General features: G+C 37.2%; 1 protein-coding gene across 2 annotated transcripts in view; it reads right to left on the reverse strand.

Annotated features, from left to right (window-relative positions):
- The window catches only part of gulp1 (GULP PTB domain containing engulfment adaptor 1), a 132,398-nt gene that overhangs the window by 44,776 nt on the left and 72,228 nt on the right, over positions 1 to 15,394 (reverse strand). For both annotated transcript variants that reach the window (XM_018097629.2, XM_031893544.1), the window contains exon 7: positions 2,763 to 2,900. In XM_018097629.2, coding sequence (XP_017953118.1) covers positions 2,763 to 2,900 — 138 coding nt within the window. The remainder of the gene's footprint in view (positions 1 to 2,762; positions 2,901 to 15,394) is intronic.

Genomic DNA, 15,394 nt, shown 5'->3' on the forward strand with positions numbered 1-15,394 from the left:
GATAACTAAACTTCTGATTTAGCAGATTTTTGTTGAATTTCAAAACGTCAACAAAACTAAAATTGAAAATAATTTTTTTTAAAAAAAGCACATCTTTAAAGTCAAACAAAATGATATTGGTGCTTGATAAATTATGGAATTTTTCTGGAGGACATCAGGAAAAGCACAAAGAAAAGTACACCAAAATTCAGTAAATATTAGTAAACAGTCTGCAAAGCCTTGTCTAGAAAGCAAAATATTTATGTTCACATTAAATTATACTCTCATTCTGTAGAGATTCTGTTGGAATAGGAGACACAGGTAATAAATCTGTGTTATCTAAAGCTTTATTAAAACAAACAGTGTGAGTGGTGTTTAATGTAGGTTACATATAAGAGGTGTCTGCAGACATTAAGATCTGAAATTAAGAAAACATTATTTAACATTTAGATGCACATGACAGAAAACACTTCTTTAACAATTAAAAGAGAAACTTCATTTTCAGTTCTTAGCTGCCTTGCTAGCATATTTGTTTGTGTGAAGGATACATTAACCCACTTTGATGTTGTAATGGAACTCTGTACTCATTTTAAAGATTCCAACTTGATTATTTCAACTTGAATATGGATAGTAAGTTTTATTATGTGAATTATTAAGTACTATATACCGTATTTTTCGGACCATAAGACGCACCGGACCATAAGACGCACCAATTTTTTGGGAAGGGAAATGAAGAAAAAAAGATTCTGAAACAAAGTGTCCTAAAATATTTTATGTGCATTAAAACCCAACCTGTACCAGCAGCACCCAACATATTGCCCCCCACCTGTACCAGCAGCACCCAACATATTTCACCCAACATATTGCCCCCCACCTGTACCAGCAGCACCCAACATATTTCACCCAACATATTGCCCCCATCTGTACCAGCATATAGCCTACCGATATACTTTAAAAAAATGTTTTTACTTGCCCATGTGGTCTCCGCAGGGCCCTCCTCTATTTACCGGCACTTAGCTCTGGCGCATGCACAATGACGCGCATGCGTATGGGCATGCGCGTCATTGTGCATGCGCACAGCGCCATAGCTAAGCGCCGGCAAATAGAGGAGGGCCCTGCGGAGACCACATGGGCAAGTAAAAACATTTTTTTAAAGTATATTGGTAGGCTATATTCGGACCATAAGACGCAGGGACTTTTTCCCCCCACTTCTGGTGTCTTATGGTCCGAAAAATACGGTAAATATTTTTGGGTGATGTTAATAAGAGAGCTATATAATTGAGAACTGATTGTTTTAAACATACAGTACAGAATGTATTCAAAGCTTGGAACAACATGAAAGTGAAATATTTTTAAATACATATTTTAATTATAAACAGTGCCAAAATTTTGCTTTATAGCTTCCACCTCTGAAATTGTGCAAATGAAATATTCAAGATTCACATGTTAAAAACTTCTGCATGTAACATCTCATTTTTTACGTTTTTAACAAAACCCAAACAAAGCAATTTTGGATCGAACATTTAAAGCAGATATTGCTACTTAAATGCGTTTATCTTGCTTAGTTTATCTTCAATTGAATAAATGGAATGTGTTGTTGATGAAAAGCATATGTATTCAAGCTGCTCACAATGGCTTAAATTTATCAGGTGGGGAGAAAATTATTTGTTAGTAAACCTGTTCTGTACCTGTTTTATTTAATTGCACAGTTTTATTCTGAGGGGTGTATTTTGATAAGTACATTCTACAGAAGCCCCTGGAAACATGGATCTTTCTGCTCTGGGAGTTACTGACACTTTTCACATTTTACGAGGCTCTAACTGATTTAACTTTTCTTAGAGCATGTCTATGTGATGCCAGTAATGAACAACAAAATGTACCCAGCATTTATCTATACATATTGATATACCAAACAAACATAACTTATTCATCCCCTAACAACAGCTGATAGCACCAAAATCTTATACTGCATATCATAAGGCTCATGGATAAATTTAATATATACTGAAGTTACATAGTTTATTTGAGTCAAAAAACACAAAAGCCCATCAAGTTCACCCATTCAAATGAATTCTAGAAGTCTCTGATATAAAACAGAGTATAATATTTTTATGCACTAAAGTGAAAAGTTTATGGCTGTGGTCTTTTCTGATTTTGGCTGCAAGGATATGCACTGAGGTCTGCTCCATCACTATATCTTATTCTATAGCATATTTAATTTTTTTCCCCAAATATTTTGTATTGAGTATATATAGCATCAACAGAGATTAGGCTGTTTGAGCCTCTCATGTTTTATTTGTGTTAGCAGCATCTATCTTATGCTTTACAAATACAGCAGACATGAGGGCCTTGAAACAATGCAGATGGCTTTTTTCGAATATAAAATAATAAACTGTGGAAGAAAGCAATGCAGTATCTTGGAACAGATTCCCTACTAGTTCAAAGCAATGTATTTCTCTGTATGCTGATGGAGCTCTGCATTCATTTGTACTTTTGTGGAGTCGTTTAGATTAGGCTTTTGGATAGGCCAGTCTTTATAGATCATGTAATTCTTCAGGCCAAAAAGAAAAACAGATTTTCCTAAGACTTGTATGATTCTTAGCATGGGAAGAAAGTCAAAAGAAACATCTTGATCTATTTTCTCATGATAGGTTGGAGCCAATAATGAAGATAAACATCTGCAGATTCAATCTGAGCCAAAGTCATTATTGGAAACCCCAGCCAAGCCAAACCCTTTTCATGTAGAACAGAAAAAAAATCCCTCCGACATCTGGCATACTTACACACTTTTCGCTATCAAACACATAACATAAGTGCTTATTCGACTCTGAATCTTTGCAAATGAACGTGAATATCCTTTTGTCTGTCTTATCGTCAGCGCAAAATGATATCCTGTGTAACTGACAGTTGTGCACAATTTCCTATAAACAGAAAGGAATGGAGTCATCTGAGTTAAAACTATTTTTTTTACAAGCTGCATTCATATAAACAGTTTTTAAATACAAAAACACTGGATTTAAACGTCTTTTCATTATGTTTGTCACAAAAAAGGTAGCAGTAATATATTGGCTCATTAATTTGAAAAATAATGGCTTAATGAAACAAAGGCTTTACTATAATTAGAGATGCAGTACAAGACACATACTTTTTAACTTTAAAATCAGGACTGTTTAAGCAATTAAAAGTTTAGACAAATATTGATTCTTCCATAAGCAAAATAAAACATTTTCCCTCATATGTAATAAAAGAAAATTGATTTAAAAAAGGTTTGCTATTGAGAATACTGTCTCTGTAATCCAGTAAGAGTCTCACATATAATAACAAATAACACACTTTAACAAAATAGTGCAGCTGCTAATTTTCACAGATTTTTGTGTAAAGAGGCATCTGTTATCTTGCAGGCTGAAAGGGCACGGCACATAATTATGGCAGACAGAAGATCGAAGTTTGCCTGCATCGGTCATCTAATACCGCCCCATCCCCCAGAATCATTAGGGACATATGCCTACAGCAATTTTAGTCATCAAGTCACACAAAGTTCATATTAGAACTCTAAACCTACATTATAAACGTTTTAGGATACCTGCATATATCAGTGACAATCAGCTAGGGAATAATACAGTTTTTTATCCTTATTATTTTTATATTTCATACAAAAGTGAAAACAGTTTGGAAAGGGTAGAAAATATGAATGTACAAACAGTATAACACATTGATCTAATGTCCAGTTGTGTAAGGGATGGATTAAAAACCCCTGCTGTCTGCTGTTGTGTGAATTAGATGAAACACAGTACAAGAATGACACCAAGTGGCAAATGCTTAAAATCCTAGTTTAGTATTCCTACATGCCAGGAAAAATGGCCAAACAGATTGAATGTTCAAGACTCAAGAGACAGAAATAATGTTTTATTTTATCTCAAATACTTCTCTCTTGGGTAATACAGATGATTACAGTTTTTACTTGAGATGTACTGTAAAAGGAACAAGCTGTTAAAACAAATAGCCTTGAAATATAGCAATTTTGTAACTTATTCTAGTTTGTTTAGGTTTTTGTATTCAATTTGTATTCCCTTTTACAAGGAAAGGTTTTAGTTTATTCCATTAACATGATTGTCTTCCAATACTTTTCTAAACACATATGAACTGTATTTACAAAAAGGATACAGTATAAACATGCTCTGTGCAATTTGTTTACATTTTAGTGGTTTCAAAAATAATACACAAACCAGCTTTCTGTTGTTTTTAATATAAAGAAAAAATAAAACAAAATGAAAACTTCCACTTTTTGGAATAATTGGCAATATATAAATACAGGTATGGGATTTATCTCGAAAGCTCCGACTCATTTTAATAAAATAATTCCGATTTTTAAAATTGATTTCCTATTTCTCAGTAATAATAATAAATAGTACCTTGTACTTGATCCCAACTAAGATATAATTAATCCTTATTGGATGCAAAACAACCATATTGGGTTTGATTAATGTTTTATTGATTTTTTAGTAGACCTAAGTTATGGAGATCCAAATTACAGAAAGACCCCTTACCTGGAATACCCTTGGTCCCAAACATTTTGGATAATGGGTCCTATACCTGTACTTGTGAGTAGTATCCTCTGATCCTATTTTCACTCTATAACCCTTGTTTGTCAAATTATTCTAAGACCCCAATATGTTAGAAAACTTTAAGTGTCACTTTTCTATGGAATTGGGGCATATTGTGCCACAGATACAATTTAGGAAATTTTTAAGTTTGTTCAATTCTTTTCAGTAACTTTAAGATTTTATAGTAAGAGCAGACACTTACAGCTTACTTCTGGCCAGGATAATCTTACTTTTTGACACTTTAGGAATACAGATTTCAAGAATGTAGCCTAGTCACTGACAAAATTATCAAGATCAGTGAATTATCTACAGAGGCTGGACATGAGATAGTTATCTAGTTTTGGCAGGTCAACAAGAAGAATGTGAGAGTAAAAAATGTGAAGATCTGAAAGAGGAAAGGGGTCACTGTTAAAAGCATTCTTATGGTTTGATGTGGCTGTCAAATGCTAGTGTTTGTTGAAGAAAATGCAATGGCCAGGGTTCATAGGGGTCATTACTGTGGCAGTTTAAATCACCTAGGGCATGGTGGAAAGTACAGACAGGCAGTAATGTATTTATAGGCTCGTATACAGACCTGCAGCTATTCTTTATCATGGTGCAATGTCTAAAAAAATGGCAGATGGCACTTTTTTGAACTTTGGACATGATTTCTTTTTTACAAGTATATTAAAGGGTATTATATACAGATAAAAATGGATCTTTTTCCCATAAAAACAATAAGTGCACTAGAGGCCACCCCTTTAGATTAGTGGAATAGAATTTTCATTTGAAGCAGTGCAGGTGGTTCTGGTGCAGGGTGGAATGCCCCGCAAGGTGATGTTGCGATAGAAGATTCTAATAATGCCTTTAAGAGTGATTTCTTGAACAAGCATAATATCAACAGTTATTGTAATACTAAAATCTACAATTATTATATATTGGTATATATAGTTCATATATGTGAGTGCACAGATAGATCAGTAGGAGTGGATATGTGCATTGGAGTTCATTTAGAGGGGTTGAACTTGATGGACTTTGGCCTTTTTTTTAACACAACTATGTAACTATTTGTATGTAAGTGCAATAAGTTCTTTATTTTGTTTGTATCGATTAATGAATTAGAGTTCTTAAATGTGGGCGTTTTCCGTGCATCAAAATGCATAGATTATGTTGAGCTGTATTAAAAGGGGTATAGATTCACGGGAGGAGGGGGTTATTCTTCCCCTTTACAGAGCGCTGGTAAGGCCCCATCTAGAATATGCTGTTTAGGTTTGGTCTCCAGTGCTCAAACGGGACATTATTGAGTTAGAGAGGGCCCAGAGAAGGGCAACTAAGTTGGTAAAGGGTATGGAAAGTCTCAGTTATGAGGAAAGACTGGCCAAGTTGGGTCTGTTTACACTGGAGAAGAGGCGCTTAAGAGGTGACATGATAACTATGTATAAATATATAAGGGGATCATTTAATGACCTCTCTAATGCTTTATTTACCAGTAGGTCCTTCCAACGAACACAAGGGCACCCACTCCGTTTAGAAGAAGGGAGGTTCCATTTAGATATTCGGAAAGGTTTTTTTTACAGTGAGAGCTGTGAAGTTGTGGAATTCCCTCCCCGAATCGTGCTGGCTGATACATTATATAACTTTAAGAAGGGGCTGGATGGATTCTTAGCAAGTGAGGGAATACAGAGTTATGGGAGATAGCTCTTAGTACAAGTTGATCCAGGGACTGGTCCGATTGCCATCTTGGAGTCAGGAAGGAATTTTTTCCCCTCTGCGGCAAATTAGAGAGGCTTCAGATGGGGTTTTTTGCCTTCCTCTGGATCAACTAGTAGTTAGGCAGGTTATATATAGGCATTATGGTTGTACGTGATGGACGTATGTCTTTTTTCAACCCAACTTACTATGTTACTATGTTTATATTCACTTTTTTAAATGCTTTTTGTAAGTTTAACACACATCTCTCTATTCTGTTGTATTACAAATGCACCTCAAATACAAAAAATGCAGTATATGACAATTCAAAAAAGCAATTTTAACTTGGTTGCAATAACACTAAACACATGTAAAACAGTGCTGCATTAATTTGGTTCACTTTTACCTTACACATTAGTTTGTAAGTTGTGGGTGCATGTGTGCATATATTTTGAGGGCGATTAAACATAATTCTTTAAAAAATAACATTCCTGCCCAGTTCACTTTTGTTAGCTTTCTAAGATATTTTTGGAGAACTATTTTTTTTTTACTTTTTCATTAAAATGCAAATCAGTGTTAATACCCGATTAATATTGTATTCTATATTGTCTGCAGTCAATTATGTTTCCCATAAGGAGGCATAGGAGTCATGGAATATCTGTTGCAACAAAAGATAGTATGAGTCAGTGATCGTAAAAACAGATAGCTTGAGTCACTGTGAAGCCAAGCTGCTTTTAAATCACTAACCCATATGGTTAGTCTGAAAAGAACAAGGATCAGTTCAACTGAAAAATACTTTTCAGTGTGTGGTGAAAGAGTACAGAACTTGCAGATATATCAGGTTAGACAATGAATAACAAATGTGGTGCTACAAATTTTCCTGTAACCCTTAGCATGTTCCTTAGTTGGAATATCTTACAATTAAATAAATGCCTTTCCCAACCCATCTGTAGAATAAAAAAAAAAACTACAAATAAACTGCCATTTGCTATTTATCCATCTGTTTCTCAGCCATTCGACAGTTTCAGGAAGCCATTTAGACAGTTTTTGAAAGACAGCTTGTGAAAGAGCCCCATGAGCTCCAGAAGCTCATGTTAAAACTGGTTGTACATGTGCACCATGATAATGAGTGCAGTGCCACAATGATGAGTGTCTCTGCAGGCTTTACTGCATCTGAAGACACACCTAATTTTGCCTCTAAAATTATTGTTCTGCTCTGTGTACTATGTGCACCAGATTATTATTAACATTTATTTATAAAGCACCAACATATTCTGCAGCGCTGTACAATATGGGGGAGATTTACTAATCCACTAACGGTCCAAAGGCGTCCGAATGTGTTTTTTCATAATGATCGGTATTTTTGCGACATTTTCGTCGCTGTCGTGACTTTTTCGTATGTCCCACGATTTTTCGTTGCCGTCGCAACTTTTTTTGTTTATTTTTCCGCAACTTTATCGTCACCGCCGCGAAAAAATCGGATTGGTTTTTCCGCCGTTTACTATTGCTCAATACGATAAAGTCGTGACGGCGCCGAAAAAGTTGTGCAAAATACGATAAAGTGGTGACGGCGACGAAAAAGTCGTGACAAATACAAAAAAAAATCGCAGCGGCAACGAAAAAGTCGCAAAATTTTCGTTTCCAATACGATTTTTTTCCTTTCGGGATTCAGATTCGTGGATTAGTAAATCTGCCCCTATGTATTGTGATTTATAATTAGGGTTGTTTATATGATTATTATGGAAGGGGTGGTTCACCTTAAAGTTAACTTTTAGTATGTTATAGAATGTCCTATTCCTAGCAACTTTGCAATTGGTCTTCATTATGTATCTTTTATAGATTTTTAATTATTCGCTTTTCTCTTCTACATTATTTCAGCTTTCAAATGGGGGTCACTGACCCTAAAAGCCAAAAAAACTATTGCTCTGTGAGGCTACAATTTTATTATCATTGTTACTTTTTATGCTTTATTTCTATTCAGACCCTCTCCTATTTGTATTCCAGTCTCTCATTTAAACCTTTGCATGGTTGCTAAGGTAAACATGACCCTAGCAACCAGATAGCTGCTGAAATTCCAAACTGGAGAGCTGCTAAACAAAATGCTAAATAACTGAAAAACCACAAAAAAATGCAAACCAATTGCAATATGTCTCAGAATATCAATGTCTATGTCATACTAAAAGTTAGATTAAAGACGAACAACCCTTTTAACACACACACACATTTGGGGGCTGATTTACTAACCCACGAATCCGACCCGAATTGGAAAAGTTCCGACTTGAAAACGAATATTTTGCGACTTTTTCGTATGTTTTGCGATTTTTTCGGATTCTGTACGAATTTTTCGGATCCAATACGATTTTTGCGTAAAAACGCGAGTTTTTCGTATCCATTACGAAAGTTGCGTAAAAAGTTGCGCATTTTGCGTAGCGTTAAAACTTACGCGAAAAATGCGCAACTTTTCGCGTAAGTTTTAACGCTACGCAAATTGCGCAACTTTTTACGCAACTTTCGTAATGGATAGGAAAACTCGCGTTTTTACGCAAAAATCGTATTGGATCCGAAAAATTCGTAAAGAATCCGAAAAAATCGCAAAACATACGAAAAAATCGCAAAGTACCGATCATTACGAAAAAAACGCAATCGGACTCCATTCGACCCGTTCGTGGGTAAGTAAATCAGCCCCTTGGAGTCCCAAACAGTGTTATTCTCACTCCACAAACATGAAGGCTCTCTCTAAAGTTCCAACATTCAGATGTTTCACTGGAAAAAACTTCAAAAATGGAGAACAGGAAAAAAACAGAATATTGTTCCAATAAATAAATACACCCTTGTGTCACACACTCATGCCAGCATTAAAATATTCTCAAATACATTATTTAGAGAGCTCAAGCCTTGTAAAAACCAGTAAAGTGGTTCAACACATTCATTCATTCACCAATTAATAGTTGATCATACTCACAGCCATGTACAAGAATGCGATTGTAATTTCAAATCTTGCTGTGTCTCTTTTACAGGCAATAAAAAGTGTCATGTGCAGAATCATTTAAATTACTTTAATACTTAATCAGAATGCAAATCGTGCAAGATTTCATTATCGTGATTACATCACAATTGTGATGCAAGATTTCATTATCATCATTTATTTGCAGATTACTTTACAAGCATTTTAAATTATGTGCAGCGAATTTATTTGATCTGATTGCACTATATCATTGTTGGACAGTTAATGATTATTTTTGCTAATAGCTTTGCATTCAGATTTATTAAAGAAACTATGGTCTATGAGAATTATAAAAACTGGGAGATTTGCTCTTAGTAAATAAGAGAAACTGTAGCTTGAGAGAAGATTAGTAAAGAAGCGATGGATGCTCTTTACTTTCAAAAATCTTTCAGATTATCTTGGACTATAGGAAGGGGGTATTGGAATTTAACATACATATTGCCATTCTATGGGGAGTCCACCAGGCCCAGTGAATTTTCCATTGCTTCAGTTCCCCTAACTACAAGTAAAGTTATGATGGTTTAAGATTTGGAAGCCCTATGTTCCTTAGATATCTATCTTTTATTAAATATGTATTTCATTTAAAATTGTATAATTAAATGTAATACATTTTGAATACTTTTAATATAATGAATGCTGTCAAAGTAATATTTATTTTTTAAACATATTAACTAATAACCCACAGGAAAATGGAGGTGGTATTTAAAGATTTATTAGTTTACACAGTACGGCCCATATTAAGCAGTGTATTATTAAGTACCTATCAAAATGATGCAATTGCAACACTTCTGTGGGGGTAGTTATAGTATAAAGAATGCATTGTGTAAAAAAAATTTCTAACCCAGAAGTTTTTTTTAGTGATAGTTACATAGTTACATAGTTACATAGGGTTGAAAAAAGACCAGTGTCCATCAAGTTCAACCCATCCAAGTAAACCCAGCACACTTAACCCACACCTACCAATCTATACACTCACATACATACACTATATATACAACCACTAGTACTAACTGTAGATATTAGTATCACAATAGCCTTGGATATTCTGATTGATCAAGAACTCATCCAGGCCCCTCTTAAAGGCATTAACAGAATCTGCCATTACCACATCACTAGGAAGGGCATTCCATAACCTCACTGCCCTCACCGTGAAAAACCACCTACGCTGCTTCAAATGGAAGCTCCTTTCCTCTAATCTAAAGGGGTGACCTCTGGTGCGCTGATTGTTTTTATGGGAAAAAAGAACATCCCCCAACTGCCTATAATCCCCTCTAATGTACTTGTACAGAGTAATCATGTCCCCTCGCAAGCGCCTCTTTTCCAGAGAGAACAACCCCAACCTCGACAGTCTCACCTCATAGTTTAAATCTTCCATCCCCTTAACCAGTTTAGTTGCACGTCTCTGCACTTTCTCCAGCTCATTAATATCCTTCTTAAGGACTGGAGCCCAAAACTGCACTGCATACTCAAGGTGAGGCCTTACCAGGGACCTATAAAGGGGCAAAATTATGTTCTCATCCCTTGAGTCAATGCCCTTTTTTATACAAGACAGCACTTTATTTGCTTTAGTAGCCACAGAATGACACTGCCTGGCATTAGACAACTTGTTATCAACAAAAACCCCTAGATCCTTCTCCATTAAGGAAACCCCCAACACACTCCCATTCAGTAGATAGTTTGCGTTTATATTATTTCTACCAAAGTGCATAACTTTGCACTTATCAACATTGAACCTCATTTTCCAGTTTTTCCAGTGATGTTTCATGACTACCTACTAAGTGAGATTCCTGGAGAAATAAAATTGATGAAGCTACTTTTTCATATAATGCAGTATCTTAACTTAACGATTTCCATTTCAAGACACAGTTATTATTAAAAACACTGAAGGGCATGTAATTATTTACCATCTTTCATTATCACTTAGTAATCACATTTAATTGGAGACCATGGAACATTATGAATTGGGGTAGGGTTCTCAACCCTAGCTTGCCTCCAGGCCCTGATTTGTTGGAAGGCCACAAAGACCCGGGATCAGGGTTTTTGGGGCAGCATGCCATGCAGCTGAATGTCTATTTCTTCATTCCTACAGACACCCGGAGCACTGGGTTATTTGAATCTCCAGTGTCCTGTGCAGGTGTCTGTAGGCACTCATAGGAAGTTTGGTTGAAAAAGGACACATGACTAAGTTCAATCTTAATGCCTACATATAACCTGCCTAACTGCTAGTTGATCCAGAAGAAGGCAAAAAACACCCATCTGCCACTTAGCCACCCAGATTGCTAGTTTGTCAAGATTTTGCTGCATCTTGAATAGATATTTATTGGGTTGCAGAGTTTTGTGTCATCTGCAAACACTTATACATTACTTAATACCCTCCCCTAAAATTGGTTTAACATGACCTGATTTATGAAGATAAAGCCATGCTGATTGCTGGTCATAATGCCATTCTACAGAACATAATTTTGAATGTGATCCCTTAACAAGCCTTTAAATAACTTGCCTGCCAGGGAGGTCAAATTTACTGGCCTATAATTACCAGGCTGAGATCGTAATCCCTTCTTCAATAAAGAAATTACATCACATTTCCTTCTGTCCATAGGTTCCATAACAGATGAAATATCAGAAACAGAGGCCATGCAAAAACTGAACCTAGCTAACTCAGTAGCCAAGGGTGTATTCATCTGGCCCAGGTGCCTTGTTCACAATAATTTTGAGTAAACCTTTATGTACCTATGCTGCGTCAACCACTGACTTGAATGAGCTAAGCCAACATTACAGCTATAGGTTGGGTCTTGGGTCTCTGGATACCCTATTGTATAAACTGAAGAAAAGAACTGGTTTAGCACATTTGCCTTTTCTGTATCTGTTATAAGCTGATTGTTACCATAATTCAATAGCGCCACACTCTCAAACTGCATCTTTTTACTATTAATATACTTAAAGGGGACATATAGCATAAAATTTCACAATGGCCTAAAGCATGCTAATTAACATGAAATAGAACTATCCATTTTTATTTTTTCAACTTTCAGATCAAACATGGATTAAAAAGTCAGAAAACAGCACTCGACCTAACCCGTTCCAGCCCAAGGCTTCTCTCTGTATCTCTCAGGGGCTGCTGGCACTTCCAAGCAGGACTGGGCTCTTCTTTTATTTGAATTTGTACAAATCTATAAAGGAAGAGGTAAAGGCAGCAGGGGCGCTATCAAGGAAGAGAAAGGGGAGCCGCTCAGGGAAGGTAGCAGGGAGCGTTTGGGGAAGGTGGTGCTTTAGGAAGGCGGTGAGGGTGGCAGGGACACGATGGGGGAAAGAAGCAGGGACATGATGAGGGATGCCTTTGGGGAAGGTGCTGGTAAAGACAGAAGGAAGCCATTCGAGGAAGGTAGCAGGGAACTGATCGAGGAAGGCAGAAAGAAGCCTTTTAATGTGCTGCCTAAATATAATATATAACAAAAAAATTGTTACAACTCCCTGCATCTATGGCTATACTAATTCTGCACATTCATATTCAATTTTTATCCTATAAATGCATTTTTGATTTAGCTTTAATGCTATTAAACGGTCTTTGAACATATTATCTAACTACAGAACAATGGCTGCGGCTTGATAACAATGACACTAATGACACTAATGACACTAAGACAGTTTAGCATTAGCTGCAGCTTGTTAGAGCTAAACCAAAACTGTAGTTATAGGATAAAAATAAATAACAATGATTACACACAGGGGGCCTGATTCACTAAAGTGCGATAAAAATTATCGCACGCTTTTTAGCGATTCACCATAGTATTATCGCGTGCGATAAATTGCCATTTTCGCATTCGGCTATGCGAAAATTAACTCCTACTACAGGCAGGCGAAAAATTATAGAAAAGTACAGTAAATGATTTTTTTGCAATAAAATATGGACTTACAGTGTTATTTATTCAAGTATGTGTCTTTTTACTCAATTTTATTAAAGTCTTGGCATGTATGGAATTTCGCTACTAATATACAGTACTATAGCGGTAAAAATTTATTCACCAAAATATACAGTACTATAGCGGTGAATATTTTGTCGCGCAAAATACATTACTATGTATATTTTGGCGATTTTTTTTTCCCCCGCAATTTTGTAATCTCGCGAGTGGACATTTTGTGGCGATTTATTAATCTAGTGACATGTGCGACTTGGGGCCATTTTGTGTCAATGAGCCTGCAGCCACCAAACTGAGAGGACATGCCTGGGGTTTCAGACTTGCTACCAGGGGAGAGGCGCTATATTATCAGCGTGCTCCTGCGTGCAGAATATGACCACCCACCACCGGGGGACTTTGGGGTCCACGAGAGGAAGAGGGCAATCCTGGACGAGCTAAGAGAAGGGTTTGCTCGCCAGGTTTGCCCTTGATGTGGGCCCCCGCCAGCTCCGGCGGCTGTGGTCCGACCTTAAGCGCAGGAGCCCAGAACTGGTCGCTGAAATTAGAGAAGGTAATTATTGTACTTTATTATGCTTTTACAGTATACATTCAGTAAAAGATTTAGCAAGTAATTTGAACTAAAGGTACAAATGTAAGAAATGTCAGGGATGATGAAAGTAACATAGTAACATAGTAAGTTGGGTTGAAAAAAGACATACGTCCATCACGTTCAACCATAATGCCAGTGAAGAACTGAAACGTTGCTTACAATAAACCTCTGAATATTATTTCACATGTTTGTGACTCCTTGTCAAAATCCTGTGTGTGCCGTCACCCCATGCCTGTCTAGATTTTGTTTTGCCACAGGCACCCAGGTATTATTGTTCCTTATGGTATGCAGCTTCCCAGCACTTCCTATTGTATATATATATATATATACACATCTATTTTCAAATACATATCCATAAATAAGTTTAAAGCAGGGGGGAAACAGCAGGGAGCGGCCCATAGTGTGAGTCATTTGGGGAAGGGCCACGAATGTTTTAGGGGGCCCTGGCTAACAATGTCTGTGTGTCCTTTGTATTGATGTGAGGGTTCACAGGGGGAGGGGCCATTGGGGGCGTGGGAGGAGGGGGGCCCCAAAAATGTTGTTGTGAGGGGCCCCGTTATTTATGATGGTGTATGAATGTATACATATATAATATATTACACAAAATAACATCTTGCAATACTATTTCACAGAACTTCAGCTGGCGCCTCCTCCCCAGGCCCAACCCCAGGCCCTCCAGCCTCTACTGGCCCAGCAGGCTCTACCGGCCCCAGCAGCCCGACCTGCGGCCCCCGAGGCCCATCCACCGGCCCCCGAGGCCCAACAATTGGCCCCAGAGGCCCGACCAGAGGCCCCAGGACCCAGCCAGGCCCCAGACTCTGATGAGGCGGAGGAGGCCGCCGAGGCGGAGGAGGCCATGGATGCCCCGGACACCCCCCCCCTTTACTCCTCCTCCAGTTTGAGCCCACTTTCCCCGGCCCTTGGGTTCCCCCCCCAGCCCCCCGGATGCCAGCCACCAGGTTCTCCTGCCGAGGAAGGCTCACAACATCCCCCCCTCCTTTTTTATTTTAAGTAAAAGTTTTTAGTTTTATACTTTTGAACTGAGTAATGTGTCATTATTTATCCTTCATTGATATGGTATTCTATACTTTCATGTAGTTTCCCCTACACTCTTACATTTATCAGTAACAGCATCAATATGCTATATGGGTTAAATGTTTGCAAATATTCTGCCAACAATTTTGTCTTTAGCCCATTTTGCTGAATAGTAAAACTTGCGTTAATTAGTACGTAGCGTATTTTCTGGCGAGTGTGATAACTGCCAATCCAATGTTTTGTTGCCAGAATAATTGCAATATTATATTTGTCCCCGTTTAATAAAGTGCCCATAACATATTTGCCATTTATTCTGTGTCTAAAATCTCTAACTTAATTTAAGCCACTTTAGCAAACGGACCCCTAAATATTTGGCTAAATTTTCTTAAATGCCCCCCCCCCCCCCATTTTATTATCTCTATCACTTCTTTTTTTTTCTTACTTAGATTTTTATAATTTTTGGGGGTTTTTTTTGCAAATAAACTTTTATACAGCACCTCTTTAGCACTCTGTGCTCTCCCAGGGCAAAATGTTGCCATTTTTATGCTGCCGATTGTCGCGTATTTCATGTGATAGGTTTGTCGCGACAATTAGCGCA

Source organism: Xenopus tropicalis, chromosome 9 (assembly GCF_000004195.4).
Source record: "Xenopus tropicalis strain Nigerian chromosome 9, UCB_Xtro_10.0, whole genome shotgun sequence".
Taxonomy (NCBI): Eukaryota; Metazoa; Chordata; class Amphibia; order Anura; family Pipidae; genus Xenopus; species Xenopus tropicalis.